The sequence below is a fragment of the Ochotona curzoniae genome, unplaced genomic scaffold (genome assembly GCF_017591425.1).
Source record: "Ochotona curzoniae isolate NIBS_2020 unplaced genomic scaffold, NIBS_Ocur_1.0 scaffold_4701, whole genome shotgun sequence".
NCBI classification, from domain to species: Eukaryota; Metazoa; Chordata; class Mammalia; order Lagomorpha; family Ochotonidae; genus Ochotona; species Ochotona curzoniae.
The window spans coordinates 51,528,329-51,544,454 of record NW_024467122.1 but is presented as its reverse complement, the minus strand read 5'-3'; the positions used below and the strand labels follow the sequence as shown (position 1 = coordinate 51,544,454).

General features: G+C 50.6%; 3 protein-coding genes across 5 annotated transcripts; 1 reads left to right on the top strand and 2 right to left on the bottom strand.

Annotated features, from left to right (window-relative positions):
• Positions 1-1,142: 1,142 nt before the first annotated feature.
• Positions 1,143-2,359, bottom strand: HYPK (huntingtin interacting protein K). 2 transcript variants are annotated; one of them, XM_040970141.1, is made up of 4 exons: positions 2,099-2,359; positions 1,739-1,794; positions 1,415-1,466; positions 1,143-1,311 (listed from the first exon to the last, which is right to left on the bottom strand). In XM_040970141.1, the coding sequence occupies exons 1-4, from the start codon at positions 2,258-2,260 to the stop codon at positions 1,216-1,218; spliced, it is 366 nt and encodes a 121-aa protein (XP_040826075.1). In that variant the 5' UTR covers positions 2,261-2,359; the 3' UTR covers positions 1,143-1,215. The 2 variants fall into 2 exon arrangements, with proteins under 2 accessions (XP_040826075.1, XP_040826077.1); XM_040970143.1 differs by lacking the exons at positions 1,143-1,311; positions 1,739-1,794 and having other exon boundaries at positions 1,407-1,466; positions 2,099-2,311.
• Positions 2,360-3,810: 1,451 nt separating this feature from the next.
• On the top strand, positions 3,811-7,650 carry SERINC4 (serine incorporator 4). 2 transcript variants are annotated; one of them, XM_040970140.1, is made up of 8 exons: positions 3,811-4,191; positions 4,276-4,369; positions 4,977-5,072; positions 5,166-5,292; positions 5,642-5,714; positions 6,154-6,202; positions 6,344-6,497; positions 6,653-7,650. In XM_040970140.1, the coding sequence occupies exons 1-8, from the start codon at positions 4,174-4,176 to the stop codon at positions 6,849-6,851; spliced, it is 810 nt and encodes a 269-aa protein (XP_040826074.1). In that variant the 5' UTR covers positions 3,811-4,173; the 3' UTR covers positions 6,852-7,650. The 2 variants fall into 2 exon arrangements, 1 of the variants encoding a protein (XP_040826074.1); XR_005882658.1 differs by lacking the exons at positions 3,811-4,191; positions 4,977-5,072; positions 5,166-5,292; positions 5,642-5,714; positions 6,154-6,202 and having other exon boundaries at positions 4,238-4,369; positions 6,344-7,650.
• Positions 7,651-7,784: 134 nt separating this feature from the next.
• Positions 7,785-9,450, bottom strand: SERF2 (small EDRK-rich factor 2). The gene is made up of 3 exons (XM_040970144.1): positions 9,374-9,450; positions 8,769-8,877; positions 7,785-8,118 (listed from the first exon to the last, which is right to left on the bottom strand). Exons 1-3 carry the CDS (start codon positions 9,378-9,380, stop codon positions 8,055-8,057), a joined length of 180 nt encoding a protein of 59 aa, XP_040826078.1. The 5' UTR covers positions 9,381-9,450; the 3' UTR covers positions 7,785-8,054.
• Positions 9,451-16,126: the final 6,676 nt, after the last annotated feature.

Genomic DNA, 16,126 nt, shown 5'->3' with positions numbered 1-16,126 from the left:
GCTAGGCTATGGGGGGGTGGGGGAACCTCTTTTTAAGATTTTTTGAAAGGCAGAGTTACAGAGTGGAAAAGTGTTTCCATCCACTGGTTCACTCCCTAAATGGCTGCAACAGCTGGAACTGGGCCAGTCCAAAGCCAGGAGTTTCTCAGGTTCTCCCATGTGGGTCTTTGGGCCATCTTCCACTGGTTTTCCAGGCTATTAGCAGGGAGCTGGATCAAAAGTGAAATAACCAGCATGCAAATTGGGGCCATAATGGTGCCACTGGCAGAGGCCTAACTACAGTGCCAGTCCCTAAAGTCATATTTAAGAGTTACTATATAACCACCATGCATATGACATTTCCAGAGTTCTGGGGGGGCCATAGCAGCACAATTTGATCAGTGAGAAGACTGAGGCCTTCACATCCTTTAAATGCCGCACTAAAACAATCACTCTTAAACTTTAATGTCCTGGGATTTAAAAAGTGTAAATAATTATACAATAAAAAAGATTTGTTGGTATTGTATGGAATACAATCTAAAACTATCCTAAAGCCAAAACAGTAAGGCCTTGAAATTCTGGAAAAGCATATGTTATAGTCATTGTTTGTTGACTCTGGAGCAGGTGCCCAGTCAAGCTTTCTCATTCACCAACTCACTGGGTCTGAGTTACTAGGGATGCTTTACAGTTGAGGAAACAAGCTTAGTGGACCTGACTTCACCACTGTTGATCAACTTTCTAAAGCAAAATGATTTTGACTATCTTTTCTATTAGAACAAATGGCATGTATACCTTAAAGTTCAGAGCTCAAATCTTTCATAGATCAATTCTGTCAGGCCGCTGATCTTTGCAAGCTCCTATCTATGATACCTAAATTCGAATTCATTGAGGACTGTGAGCTGGGTGGAAAACTTGCATCTACACACGGCAGCTAGGAGGCTGTGCTGGCCTTCCAACTATTAAGCTGTCCTGGAGACAGGCCAGTGCAGTACAGTAACTGCTGGAGGACTTAAATAAACGAGACTGGTCAGCCACTGCATTTGAACACAAGGAACTGATTCTCGGGTTGTGGGAGGGAAGAGGGTCATTAAATTCATTTAAACCTCAACATGTAAACTGCCCACAAAAAGATGTGACCTACATTTCACTTAATCCAAAACGACAAAACAGAAAAAAAAAAATTTTTATTACAATAAGTTAAGCAGTAAACAATAAGTATGTATGAGCAAGCACTTCTCAGTTGGTTAGGGCAATAAGAGCTTCTACCACGTTGCCCATGTGTTCCCGCAAGCTCCGTTCCGCTGCTGCTCGAGAGATCTCCATCTCTGACATCTGCAGGAAAAGGGTGCGTCCCATTACCAAGGTCTCCTCCCTGTGTCAATGTCCCGCCCCAACACCACCTCCCTGCCCGACCGGGCTAGGCATTACTACTCACTATCAGCTCCAAATCTTCCTTCTTGATTGTGACTTTTGCCAGCTCCTTCTCCCTGCACATATTTAAGTGTGTTAGTCCCCGTTCTCTACTTGCACCATAAACTCCCATGGAGGAGCACTCCAAGCTATGCCCTGCAGCTAAAGGAATCCTGAAAAGCTGTTACATGAAAATAAAAATAGTCTCCAACAATATCTCCATGTTCCCAAGACACCTTGCTGCCATTAACACAAAAGTGCAAACTCTGGGTCTGCAGCACTCGTAGTAAAACCTCAAGCCTGATGACGAAGGAAGGAAACGGTAGTGCCGGCTGTGCACTTCACTTACCGCTCCTGTTTAGCTTTCTGCTCCCGGGAGCGTCTGTCTCCGATGACCGACATGGCCTATAGGATGCAGACAGATCCAGTTACCGCTCCGCTGACCACAGTGCCCTTAACATCCCGAGAACCAGCACGCACGGTGGCCAGCGCCATCAGCAACCGCGCACTAGGTCTAATTCAAGCGTGCGGCCGCAGGTTCCAGTGCACCATCCTCCCGCCCGGGGTCCTCCCGCCGCCACCGTCCGTCCTCCGGCCCGGGGTCCTCCCGCCGCCGGGCCCCGCACGGGAGGTGGTTCCGCGGACTTGCAGACGCCGCTCGGAAGCCGCTCTGCTCAGCCCGCCCAGGCACGCTCGCGGCCGACCTCACCGTCTCCAGGTTGGAACTCTGAATCTCCTTCTCCTCCGCATAGTCGGTGACACGCTCCAGGTCCGCCGCTCCGCTGTCATGTTTTCGCGGCTTCTCGGGAGGCCGTTCCGGGCCGCTGGTCTCAGTCTCCAACTCAAGCTCCACGTCCCCCTCGGTCGCCATGTTCACTCCGCCCGCGGGGCCGACCAGGCCACGCCCGGCACTTCCGGCAACCGGCCAGCAACTTCCGCCTTAGGGGAGGCGGTGCTGGCGCTAAGCCACACCCCCTTTGTGCTCCCGTTCTAGAAGCTTCCGCGAGGAAGGCGTTTCCCATCTCCGACTTCCCTTCAGGCGTGTAGTGTTTAGCAGAACCTTATCCCATTTGTCCCGCGTCACCACCCCAAACCGCCCCAGCGCGATGCCCTTTCCTCTCTCGCCCAGTTCCTCCCCCGGCCCCGCCTCTCCCCCACGGATCTGTCTTCCCTGGACGGAGGAGGTCTAATCCTAAAGCTAATCCGCTGGAGGCGAGGAACTGCCCCCTAATCCGGGGAGCACTGCCCGAGGGAGGCCCGGAAAGGCAGCACTTTCACAAGGGCATTTGCACTCGCATCCTCACGGCCCCAGGCGTGCTCGGCCCCTGCTAACCAGCCCACGGGCTGAGGACAGCGCCCTGCTACTTTCTCATCTGCCTGCCTTTCTTCCCGGTGGACCTGGGCCGAACCCCAAGGACAAAGATGGTGGGTGCAAGGGTTGCCACTGGTGCCGGCAGCTCCCTGGGGCCTGGCAGCACAGCAATGTCGTAGCGAGGTGAGGGCAGGCTAGGGGAGACAGAAGTGAAAGCTTCCCTCAAGCGAGGAAAAGTTTCCCGCAGGGTGGCTGAAGGGGGAGGGGAGGCCAGTAAGCTTGCCCAGGCTTTCATCGCCAGTGTCCTGTGACCTGCACATCTTCCTAGTCCCAGATGTTTAGAGTGAAGGAATCTGAAAGATCTTAGAAAAGGAAGGAGGCTGGGGGAATTCTGGAATTCATTCGGAAGGGTTCATCTCACATGTACGTTAACTTACAATCTTCACCCTTGCAGCTGGTGTCTGCTCTGTCCCCAGGTGTCCTGCTGTGGGGCTGTTCCTTGTTCCAGCTGCCACTCTAGGTGGCTGTCTCTAACAGAGTCTGCTTGTAGCCGCCTGTTCTACACCCTCCTCCATGTGGGGGCCTCAGCAGTCTGCTGCCTCCTGCTTTCAAGGACGGTAGTAGAAAGGGTCTGGGGAAGTGAACGTGGGGTAAGTGAGAGGGGATGGGGTTGCAAGGTGGGGAAAGAAAAAGAAGCCCCAGAAATGGACAAGAGGCTTGGACTGGGGACACTTACAAATAAACAGACATATCCCACGAGAGGCAGGTGCCCCTCCTCGTGTCAGGGGCTACCCTTCTGTCTCACACACACGCTCCCTCCAGATCCAGATGCCAGCAGGGCTGTGTGCCCACCTACTTGGCCACTCGGACTGTCCAGTGCTCAGTGGCTCTGGTGCTGTGTACCGGGTATGCGCAGGAACTGCCATGTTCCACCTGCTGCAGGCTGTGGCACTGGTCCACCTCCACTCCCCCACCAGCCCACGGGCACAGCTGCATAATAGGTTTGTGTGTACTCTTTGGGCAGGGAGGGGACAAAAAGAAAAGTAGACGTACAAGATGGGCAGAAAGAATTCTGGGATGAAGTAACAGCATTGTGAAGACACAAAAAACAGGTTGTGTTATTACCTGCTGTGTGACTATGAGCCACACTAAAGTAGAGGTAACAGTGAGATTATCGTATGCAAACCCGTAGTAAATTGAATAATGTCATTCATGTACCTGGAGTCAGAATTTGCTGTACAGACCTGCATAGAATGCAGGCCCATACCCCAGAATGGCTCCTTCTTTCCTATACTGAGTAGACACACTGTGCCCCTTTACTGTATTTGTTTGCTCTCTGCCTTCCCCCAGAAGCACTCTTCATTCTCCTTTGCCTTTTCACCTGAGCCAGGTTTTCTCTGTCCTCACCAGTTTCTGGCTCCTCAAACTGCTGTTCCTGCTGGGCCTCTGTGCTGTTGCCTTCTGCATTCCTGATGAGCACCTCTTCCCAGGTACTCTCCATTTCACACCTTGATTAACAATAGCAGGCGAAAATGACATAACATTACATTTTCCCATTGTCGCCCAATTTGTAGCCTGGCATTACATTGGCATCTGTGGAGGCTTCACATTCATCCTACTACAGTTGGTGCTTATCACAGCCTTTGCCCATTCCTGGGACAAGAACTGGTAAGGGAGTTCTTCCTGAGGAGGCTGTCTAGCACTGCTGGATGCAGAAGGGCTGGGCAATGCGCATGTCAGTCATTAGTCCCAAAACGTCCCACTGAACAGTATCAGAAAACTCAGGAATGTCATGACTCAGCAGGGCACATCTTCTAGGGGGAGAGAGTTGGTACTGGGTAACAGTGAAGTCTCAGTGCTAAACCGTGCCCACCTCCCACCCTTAGGCAGACAGGTGCAGCCCAAGACTGCAGCTGGTTCCTAGCTGTGCTGCTGGCTTCCTTCGGATTCTACAGCTTGGCAGGAGTGGGAGCTGTGCTTCTGTTCCGTCACTACACACACCCAGCTGGCTGCCTGCTCAACAAGATGCTGCTTAGCCTGCACCTCTGCTTCTGCGTCCTGCTCTCTGTCCTCTCCATCACTCCTTGCATCCGCCTCAGTGGGTATATGTCCTGCAACAGAGTAGTGTGGGCCCCTAGTATAGATTTCAGTGACCTCCTTAACAGCCTCTAAGAATCTCTGCTTCCCCCAACGGGAGGGGAGTCACAAAGGCAGGTGGGGCTAGTAATGCAGGCAATAACCACTTATAAGCTAAAGCAGTGCCATCTGCTCTCAGAACAACCCCGCTCTGGCCTTCTGCAAGCCTCTATCATCAGCTGCTATATCATTTATCTGACCTTCTCTGCACTGTCTAGTCGTCCTCCAGAAAGAGGTAGGGCACAGAACCTGGACATTCTGCTGAGATTATGTTGTTCTTCCTGCTAACTACCCAGCTCCGTGTCCTCATTCTGTTCCCCCATCACAGTAATCCTTCAAGGAAAGAATCACAGCCTGTGCCTGCCCGGCTTGAGGGAACTGGAACCCCAGACGCCAGACACCTTGCTAGCAATGCTGAGTGCTGGCTTCATGTATGCATGTGTGCTTCTGGCTTGGTATGTACAGGTGTCCAGGGGAGAGGTGCGAGGAGAGGATCCCCAGAACAGAGGGGTGTTCAGAAGAGCCTAGGAATGTGACTTATTTAAACTCGACAGCAAGCCAAGGGAAAAGGGGCAGGCAGCCTCTGAGAGCAGCACTGTCACATGCTATGTATGAGCTGAAGGGTACTGGAAGAATGATCTGAGAATGTTGTATGTGAAGATTGAGGCACACCATACCCTCCCTCCCTGAGTTATGAACAGATTTCTAAGACCTTGCTCAGGGAGAACACCTTCCCAAAAATCACCATATGGACCCCCAGACATTTCCTCCTGCTATGACTGAACCAATTTAACTCTTTCTCAGCAATGAAGTTTCCTACCTGGCTGAAGTATTTGGGCCCTTGTGGATTATCAAGGTTTATAGCCACGAATTCCAGGTGAGGATCCAAAGCTCTACAGCCCCAGTACCCTCCCCACCCACACACACAGGCACACGCAGGCACACATCCTACCAGCCTCTACCCAGAATGCTCAGATTCTAGCTGCTGTTACCTTTTATTAAGTACCCACAATGTGCTTGGCACTGTGCTAGGTAAGTTACATACACAGTCTCATTTAATTTAATCCCCACAACAACCCTGTGAGGTAGGTAATTTGCTCCTTTTTACAAATGGAGGAATTGAGGCACAAAATAATAAACATCTTGCCAAAGTTTGCATAGCCAGTTATGTGCTGGAGCTAGAATTTGAACCCAGATGTGCCTCCAACTTTTACACTAGGCAAAGATCTTTGTTGGGAGAGGGCAGGTGGTCCCCTAAAGTAACCCCCTCATATTCCTGTGAAGCCATTCTAAACCTGTTGCTGTCTGCTTTGCAGAAGCCCTCACTCTGCTTCTGCTGCCCTCCAACCGTGGAGCCTGAGGATGGTGAGTGATCCTCTGAGGAGCCCTAGGAAATGGCCCATCTCCATGGAGAGCCAGAGAGCCCTCCGGAGCCTGCACAGGAGTGGGTGGGGTGGGAAGAGGTGTCCCAGCACCACTGGTGTCAACAGCCCTTCCTCTCCACAGGGCAGAGGGCTGGGACTGCCAAGCAAGATGACCCCGAGACACCCCAGGCTCCTCCAGTGCAAGGCCAGCAGCTTTCCTACAGCTACTCTGCCTTTCATTTTATCTTCTTCCTTGCCTCACTATACGTCATGGTGACGCTTACCAACTGGTTCAGGTAGCAGAAAAATGGCCTTGAGACACTCTCCTGGAAACTGGGCTATATTAGGGGAAAGGTTAATTCAGGGCCAAAAGCACAGCTGGGTGGGGAGACAAGCCAGATCTAAAAGCTAAGGTGCTGTATAATCTTTAACCAAATCTTTGGTTCCACAGCTATGAAGGAGCAGAACTGGAAAAGACCTTCACCAAGGGTAGCTGGGCTACCTTCTGGGTTAAAGTCGCCTCATGTTGGGCCTGTGTACTCCTGTCTGCAGGACTGTTACTGGCACCGCTCTGCTGGTCTCCCACCCCAGCTTCCCAGCCTCCTCCTGTCTTCAGGCAACACTGCCATCGGATCACTGTCACCAGATAACAAGCCTCTGGCCTGTGTCCTAACAAACTCTGGTTCCTGAGGTTGTACTCCTACTCTAGGCTCAGGTAAACTGTCCAGCACAGCTCAGTACCTCAAGGACAGCATGGGGAGCCATGTCCCCTTAGGCTTAGGCCATTACTATGTCTGAATTGGGAGAATTAGTCAGCTGCACACACCCTCACTAGAGCTACCATATGTCTTCACCCCAGTTCAAAAGCCTAACTCCCAAATCAGCAACTCAGGAACCACTACTAATTTACAGCAGACAGTGTGGCACCAGCCCTTTCCTGGCTCTTGAGCTGAGGTGGGGGTGGGGAAAGACCAGGGACTAAAGACTTAGCTCTGCCCAGAGAAGAAAAAAAAAATCAGTTCAGCCTGAGCTCAGCGATGTAAGCCCAGAACCAATCAGGACATAGCAAGAAAGCAGCAGAGACTACCTCAGGTTTTAATCCTGATTTGGAGGTCTAGGGCTAAGTGGCAAGAGAGAACCCACCCTCAAGAATCAAAGGAGAGAATGTGAATGCTTTGAGAGCAGCTGACCACAGAAATCAGTGAGCAGCAGGAATATTTGGCCAACTTACAAGCAGACGAACGAACTGAGGAACAATGAGGAGGAAATCTATAAACTTAGGTCTTGGAGCCTTCCCTCAGGCTCCCAACTCCATCGTTGGGCTGGTGTTCGAGGTCTGGGTAGGGGACAAAAATCACAGAAAAGAAGTTTCTATGGTTCTTAAAGGAATCCTCTACCACATACATCTTATCCTGGCTGACACAAAACAATAAATAAGGCTTCTCCTGTGATGTTTCACTTACTAAGTCTACATATCCACAACCTCTTTAGGAATCTAAAGAGCTCTCCCCCTTTGGTAGGAAAGGGCAGTCATTCCTCCAATCCCCTTCCCCCCAAATCCCCAGTCAAACCAGGCGCTCAAGGAATTACAAAGCTACTTTTAATACTTTGGGGTGTGCCCCACAGGAATAAAAAACACTGGGAAGAGGCAACCCCCTCACCCCCAGGGGTGGCCCAGGGGGAGAGAGGCTACCTGAGGGGAAGGAAGCACAAAAGGGACCCGGCTGCAGACTTGGGGCAAGGGGAATGCCATCGGTGCTGGGACCTGGGAGCACTACAGGACACGCGAGCATGGTGGGACTGGCTCCAGGCACCCAGGCGGAGGGCAAGAGGGTTGGACACGAAGCCACAAGCTACTTGGGTTCCTCCTTCTTCTCGTTTGCCTTTTTCTGCTTCTGCTGCATGATCTCCGAGTCCCTGGGGGTAGAGATGATGGGGCACTGGGAGGTACCAGAGGGCAAAAAGGACAAGATGCAGGGGGATGAAGGGCACAAGGGACAAGATGGAAGTGGATGGGACAAAGTTCAGTGTGGGACGGCTAGATCCCCACCCTAGGAGAACAAGAGGAACAGAGCTGAGGCTCCACAAGACAACCAGTCTCCATGTGGCTGTTGCCCAAGGGGTCAAAAGTGTCAGCCACAGGGGCCAAAGGCTCTCTGTTCTGTGCGGAGTACCACACCCAGCCATACAGCCTAGGAGAAGGTCGGTCTGTCAGGAGCAGGGGCGGAAAAGGAACAGCAAGAAGGGCCAAAAGTATGGGACAGTCATGGAACAACTGTGTTTGAAATGTGACGCTCACTGCCCTTGCCCTTTAAGGTCAGACCGAGGGACACTGCCAAACCAGACTGTGGGCAGGCCCTCCCCCGCCCCAGTGCCTTCCTGTAAGGCCGTGAGCTAACAATTTGCAGGGAGAGCGAGCAGGAAATAAAACCCTGCAGGAAGCAATGCACCCTGCCCCTCATGACTAGTTCAGATTCCAGCCCTGAGGTAGCTCTCTCTCCTGGTATAGCCCTCTGCTTAACCCGGGTCTCCCTCGCCAGGCCCGACCCTCCCCTCCCTGGGGCTACCTCTGCTTGCGGGCGGCAGCAGAAAGCCCGTCATCTCGGCGCTTTCCCTTAACCGAGTCGCTCTGCTTTTTCATATTCTTCTGGCGGGCGAGTTCGCGCTGGTTACCGCCTAAAGAAAAGGAAGGAACAAGGTGAGGCTGCAGGCCGCTCTGGCCACACGCGAGCGACCCTTTCCCCGAGGCGGGACGTGGCTTCCCGGCGACCCCGACACAGCTGCTTTCAGGGTCTGCTCGGGAGCGGGGCAAGGGGCCGGCGGGCAGTGCGGAAGGAGTTGGTGAGCGGGGCGGCGTGCGTTCCCGGACAGGTGCGGGTCCCGCGGGGGATGGGCTGACCCTGGGCTAGGAGGCTCCAGGCCTACACGGACACCCAGAGCGTGTCGGCCCCGCCGGAGACCGCAACGGGCCTACTCCTAACGGGAGAGTCCTCGTGAAGACGCCGTTGGGCAAAGGGCTCCATTTCCGGGCCCAGTGTGAGGACAGCGAAAGGGCGCTCCCAGAGAAAGGACTGGCTGGGGAAGCTTTCGGGAAGCCATGTCCGGCGGTCCGGCGATCGCCTCCAGCATGGGCGACAAGAAAAGGGACAGAGGAAGGGGTCTCGATGCTCACGGGTCATGGCGACGGCAGCGGCTCCGGCCTGCCTCCGTTGCGTCCCCTCGTTCTCTCTCCCCGACGTTGCAGGCCCCGCCCCCTTTTCCTTAACGTCACCAAGTTTGCTCTGTCCGCCCCGCCCCCTCACTCCCGGGCGCCGACTCCCATTGGGCCAGAGGAAGCACGTGGGGCCACGGGCCACGCTGGAGCTGGGGCGGCTGAGGGGCGGAGGCTCGCAGGCGGAGCGCGCGGCGCGGGGGGCGGGGCTTGGCGGCGCGGCGCCGAGCCGGTGCTGGCGAAAGTAGGCCGGGTCACGTGGGCAGGTGGGGGTGCAGGGGTGCGGCTGGCGATGTGGCGCTCCCGCGGGGCCGAGCACGTGACCGGGCCGGGTGACCTCACCCAGGGACCGGTTAAGGTACTGGAAAGCTCACCCTGAAGGAACGTGAAGGAGCGAGGAGGGAAGACGCGCGGTGATTTGCGCGGGGCCCGAGGTGGCTCAGCTGCTTCTGTTACCGGGACTCTAGGACTCAATTTCTTAGGAACTTCCTGCCCACCTAGCCGCTCTTTTGGACATTGGAGCTGTTCACAGCCGGTTGTAAGAGGGTGTAAAATGCGACGTCAGAAATCCCCTTCCTATCACATTGTCCTCTCCTTTTGTGGTAACAATCGCTGCTACACCTGGTGTGTTTCTAAAACTCGGGTCCTGCTCATTTTCCCCGCAGAAACTTTGTGAACAGAACATGCAGTCGCGTAGAAGTCTTTCCCGAGTCCAAAGTCACTGTAAAGTTCAACCAACGATTACGAGTGGGGGCCATGCCCCTGCTGCCGAGGTCATTCATTGTTCGGTCTGCGTCTGCGTGTTTCCCCCTTTACTAACCCCTGGAGACACCTGGTTTCCATGGTGACTGTGACCTGGAGCTGAATCTCAACGCGGCGTTACTCCCAGCGCTGATAAATGTGACTGCAGGATTCCCTACCAAAGTGCCTAGGAAATAACAGGAGAGGATTGTAAAGTTGTGATTCCAGCAGTGCCCACAACTCAGCCTGCCTGAAGCTGAATCAACCTCAACATACATCTGATGGGAAATCGGCTCCAAACCTCATTGTTTCTTTCATGCCTGAATGAGCTTATAAATGCTTTTAACAGGATCTATTTAGGTATTTAAAAAGCAGAGCAGGGCTGGCTGCAGTGATTCAATTAGCTAATCCTCCCCCTTCAAGTGCCGAGATCCCATATGGGCACCGGTTCTAATCCCAGCAGCCCCACTTCCCATCCAGCTCCCTGCTTTTGGCCTGGGAAAGCAGTCGTGGACAGCCCAAAGCCTTGGGACCCTGCACCCGTGTGGGAGACCCAGAGGAAGCTCCTGGCTCCTCAGCTCAGCTCTGGCCTTTGAGATCACTTGGGGAGTGAACCAGTGGATAGAAGATCTTTTCTGTCTCTCCTCTCTGTAAAGCTGCCATTTCAATAAAAGTGGTTCCCTCTTCTTTTTCCAATTCCCTCTACATCTCTGCAAGGGCCAGTCTCTGAAGTAGGCAACAATGACCCCTCCCTCCTGGTACTCAGACTTCTGTGAAGTTCTCTTCCACACTCAAGTGGGGCTAGTCTGTAAGGTCAACAGAATAGTGATGTACTTCTGGTACTTCTGGTTCTAACTCATGGCTTTTGTTTTATTTTTTTTTTAATTTATTTATTTTTATTTGAAAGACAGAGTTACAGAGAGACAGGTCTTCATCTGCTGATTTCCTCCACAAATGACAGCAATAACCAGAGCTGGACTGATCCAAAGCCAGGAGCTTCTTCCAGGGCACCCAGGTAGATACAGGGGCCCAAACATTCGGGCCATCCTCTGCTGCTCTCCCAGGCCATAGGCAGGGAGTTGGATAGAAAGCGGAGCAGTCAGAACCAGAAACGGCACCCATATGGATGTTGGTGCTTAGACTGAAGATGGGCCTGTAGAGCAGGCACGCTGGGCCCTGTTTTGCTCACTCTTGGATCTTTGGGTCTAAGAGTCAACTGCAGTGCTATGAGAGGGCCAGGTACTGAGGGGTTGACGTGTCTGAGGACTTCGCAGAGCAAAGGCGCAGGAGGGAGTTTGGGAGGCGGATCCTCCGGTAAGTGGATTACTTGGATAACTGTGACGTCCTGAGTTCCTGCACCAGAACCACGTTCTGAATTCCTGACCAAGAAAATATGTGAGATAACACATGTTTATTGTTTTAAGGCTCTGAGTGTTGTTAGCTGCTATGTAACTGCAGACAGATAATGTCCCATTCTACCCACAGCCTAATGTATCTCTTTTAAGATCTCTGAAGATAAAAATAGAAAAGAAAAATAATTTTTAAAAGTTAAATAAACAAACTTCAGGAAGAAGACCAGTGCCTGGCATGATGGTTCAATGACTAATTCATCTTGTAAGTGCCAGGATCCATATGGGTGCCAATTCATGTCCTACCTGCTCCATTTCCCATCCAGCTCCCTGCCTGTGGCCTGGGAAAGCAGTAGAGGACAGCCCAAAGCCTTGGGACCCTGCACCCGCATGGGAGACCCGGATAAAACTCCTGGCTTCAGATCGGCTCAGCTCCAATCATTGTGTCCATTTGGGGAATGAACCAGCGGATGAAAGATCTTTATCTCTCCTCTCAGAAAATCTGATCTTTCTCTCCATCTGATTTGCTTCCCAACAAAAATAAATTTGTTTTTTAAAAATATTTTTTTTTATTAGAAAGTCAGATATACAGAGAGGAGGACAGACAGAGAGTAAGATCTTCCGTGCGATGATTCACTCTCCAGGCAGCCACAATAGCCGGAGCTGTGCTAATCCGAAGCCAGAAGCCCAGAGCCTCTTCTGGGTCTCCACTTGGGTTCAGGGTCCCAAAGCTTTGGGCTATCCTTAACTGCTCTCCCAGGCCATAAGCAGGGAGCTGGATGGAAAGTGGAGCTGCTGGGGTTAGAACCAGCACCCATTTGAGATCCCAGCGTGTGCAAGGTGAGGACTTTAGCTGCTAGGCCACCGCACCAGACCCCAATAAACCTGTTTTTTTTAAAAAAAGAAAAACTAAAAGCCAAATAAACAAAGATCTCTGAAGATTATTCAGGCTTTGAATTTACAGAGCAGTCCTTTCTGACTCCTCAGCATTTCAGAATTCAAGAGGGAAGTTCAGACAAAAACATGGAGGTATTTCATTTTCCACTCTGCTCAAGCAGTAAGTTCATCACACCCGTGACGAGGGCATAGTCCCAACTCTCCGCAACTAAAAGAACGTGGGAAGGAAGCATTGAACTATTTTAAATCCCTGAACTGTAGTAGGCTGAACTTAAGGCATTGAGACACTGCAAAGCTATAGGTGCAGGTATTAAAGACAAGGGACTTAAAGGTTAGAAGTTAGGGTGGGCTTAGGGCAGTACAGGCTGTAAAAGAGGAATACGTCATCAGGGAGAGGTAAGTTTTCTAGCTTGAGGCAAGAGCAGTCCAGCATAGAATACATAGGGAATACAAGAGCCATAATGAGGAAACCAGGGCTGTAAATTAGAGACAGGGATGCGGGCAGAAGCCTTAGGATCCAGAGAGAAAGAGAGAATGAGGGGGAGAGAGAGAGAACAGAAGATAAGGAATTGTGTACCTGAAGGGTGAGAATTTCACGTGCATACTCAGGCATCACCAGCAGTGGTTTGACCACAGCTCCTAAAAAGTCAGACTCTCTGGCTTCTCAATCCAGCATTCCCCAGTGGTGCCTAAACACATGGGTGCCCTTGCAAGCAGAAAAGACCACAGAACTAGCCCCGCAGGGAGTACTGAGCCAGCCAGAGAGAGGAATAAAATAGCATGGGCTGAGGCAATAAGATCTCCTGGGCACCTGCTACCTCATTATCAATTCTAGCAACTCCAGTGATTGAAAGGATACAACGATCCTTATTCCAGTCTCATCTCATCAACCTGCACCACCCTGTATCCCTCACCACCATTGCTTGTCCTCAACCCTACCCAAGAACCTATTTTCAATTTTCAGAAATCAATCTGGACACCACACCCCGAGTCCACTCATTCATTCAACAAATATTCCTTGTACACTATTGTATTAAGCATTGGGTACACACTGATAAATAAAACATGTTCTCTCTGGAGCAGGCATTTGGACAAGTAGTTGAAACGTCCGTTGAGGTTTATTTCACATCTGTGGGCTGGGTTCACATCCCCAGTCTATTCATAATTCTGACTTCATGTTAATGTGCACCCTGGGAGGCGGGGGGGGGGGTTAGGTGGTTGAGTCTCTGCCACCCACGTGGAAGACCAAAATTGAGTTTCCACTTCCCAGTTTTGGCCCATCCCAGTCCCAGCCATTGTGGGCATCTGGGGAGTGAATCAGCAAATGAGAGCTCTTTCTACCTCTCAAATAAATGAATTAGCATTTAAAAACAGAAACATGCATTTCTGTGCTTATGAAACTTACAAAATAGAAAGGAAAATGCCTTCAAACATACTTCCTCACTTTCCCTCTCTATTTCATGTAAAATAATTGCTTTAAAAGAACATCCTATGCAAGGGTGATATTCAAAACATTTCACAGGAAACGCAGCGTAAGCACTGGCCCATCAAAGCAGATGTCAGTGTAATTTGAATGAAGACTCTGTGAGCAATTCTAACTGCCCTGGCATGACGTTACTGAAGAGCTGCCAATTCTATGGAAAGGAATTTTGCAGATTTGTAGATTTGTAAATGTTGTAGACCTTAATTTTTTCTTTAAACAAATATCTTTTAAAATTAATATCAAGAGCACAAATTTAATGTAGTGTAGAATTGAATATTTTTTTAAGACTTACTTGAAAAAAAAAAAAGATTTATTTGAAGGGCAGAGACCAGAGAACTGGTTCAGTCCCCAAATGGCAGCAATGGTCAGGTCGGGCCAGACTGAAGTTAGGAGTCAGGAGCTTCATCTGGAACTCCCATATGGGTGGCAGGGATCCAAGTACCTGGGCTATCTTCTACTGCCTTCCAGAGTATGCCTTAGCAGGGAACTGGAATCAGAAGTGGAGCCCCTAAAACTCAATTCCACATTCTAGCATGGGGTACCAGCATCCCTAGTAGTGGCTTAACTTGCTATACCACAACACTGGCCTCTCTGAACCTTAATTTTTTTAAAAAAAGATTTATTTATTCTCATTGGAAAGTCAGATTTACAGAGTGAAGGAAAGAGAGAAAGAGCCTCCATCTGCTGTCTACTTCCCAAGTGGCCACAACAGCTAGAGCTGAATCAATCTGAAGCCAGGAACCAGGAACTTTTTCTAGGTCTCCCATGTGGGTGAAGGGTTCCAAGGCTTTGGACTATCCTTTACTGCTTTCCCAGGCCATAAGCAGGGAGCTGGATGGGAAGTGGAGCAAGGATGTACTGGACTTGGGATCCCAGTGCATGCAAGACAAAGATTTAGCCACTAGGCTATTGCGTCAGGCCCCTAGGACCTTAATTTTAGTATAGGAAATGAGACAAAAAGATGAAGAGCCAGGCCTTGTATGCAGCCCCTCCAACAGGGGATGTAGGTCTCCCAAGTAGCATCTCACCAAAGCCCCAACCTACCTCAATGCTCAAATATTTCTTTCTTTGTTTTCCCTTTTTATACTTATTCACTTTCATTTTTAGTGTATGTGCTACCAAAGCAAGCACCAAGATCTATTTATTCTCATTGGAAAGGCAGATTTAAAGAGAGAAGACAAGACAAGAAGATCGTCTGTTTGTTGTTTCTCTCCCCAGGTGGCCACAGTGTCCAGGGCATGAACTGGCATCCATTTGAGATGCCAGAGCTTGTTGTCAGTGGATTAGTTAATTGAGCTATATTTTTTTTTTACTAATTCCCAAATTTTTAAAGTTGTATTTTATTATTTTTTTTAACTAACTAGGAAATATTAAACATTTTTTGGCGCATCATGAGACACTTTTTTTAAATTGAGCTATTGTGCTGGCTTCTCAACAGCCAATTATTTTTTTTTTAAGATTTATTTATTTTTGGGTCTGGTGTAGTGGCGTAGTGGCTAAAGTCCTTGCCTTGAATGCAACAGGATCCCATATGGGCCCTGGTTCTAATCCCAGCAGCCCCACTTCCCATCAAGCTCCCTGCTTGTGCCCTGGGAAAGCAGTCCTGGATGGTCCAAAGCCTTGGGACCCTGCGCACACATGCGAAACCTGGAAGAAGTTCCTGGCTCTGAAAAGATTTCTTTTTTATTGGAAAGGCAGATATATAGAGAGGAGGAGAGAGCAATATCTTTTGTCCACTGATTCACTCCCCACGTGGCTGCAACAGCCAAAGGTGAGAAGCCAGGAGCCTAGAATTTCCTCCCACACTGGTGCAGGGTTCCAAGGCTTTCCCAGGTCACAAGCAGGGAGCTGGACGGGACGTGGGGCTGCTGGGATTAGAACTGGTGCCCATTTGGGATCCCAGCATGTGCAAGGCAAAGAAGACTTTAGCCACTAGGCTACTGCGCTGGGCCCTCAGCAGCCAATTCTTAATTTTCATTTTCCATGAACTGTGGAAAGCATTTAATAGTTGTCCATTCCTTTCTTGAAACTTTTTTTTTAGTATCATCAGGGGTACTATGTCTCTTGCCCAGATAGCTTTTACCATCTCCAAACCCGTAGGAGGGTATTTCTAAAAAGTTCATGGGAACCTTGGTGTTGTAGTGTTTCAGGTTAAGCTGACGCTCACAGCCCATATCAGGGTACCAGTCTAAATCGCTGCTGCTCTGCTTCTGATCCAGCACAAATGACCGCTCCTTCCTTCCC

Coding starts and splice junctions, on each gene's coding strand:
- SERINC4 (XM_040970140.1), top strand. Junction 6,203..6,343: donor AACCGTGGAGCCTGAGGATG/GTGAGTGATCCT, acceptor TCCTCTCCACAG/GGCAGAGGGCTGGGACTGCC. Junction 6,498..6,652: donor ACGCTTACCAACTGGTTCAG/GTAGCAGAAAAA, acceptor TTGGTTCCACAG/CTATGAAGGAGCAGAACTGG.
- HYPK (XM_040970141.1), bottom strand. CDS start 2,260: ATGGCGACCGAGGGGGACGTGGAGCTTGAGTTGGAGACTGAGACCAGC. Junction 1,795..2,098: donor AGAGTTCCAACCTGGAGACG/GTGAGGTCGGCC, acceptor TGCATCCTATAG/GCCATGTCGGTCATCGGAGA. Junction 1,312..1,414: donor AGGAAGATTTGGAGCTGATA/GTGAGTAGTAAT, acceptor CTTTTCCTGCAG/ATGTCAGAGATGGAGATCTC.
- SERF2 (XM_040970144.1), bottom strand. Junction 8,119..8,768: donor GCTGCCGCCCGCAAGCAGAG/GTAGCCCCAGGG, acceptor CTCTACCCCCAG/GGACTCGGAGATCATGCAGC.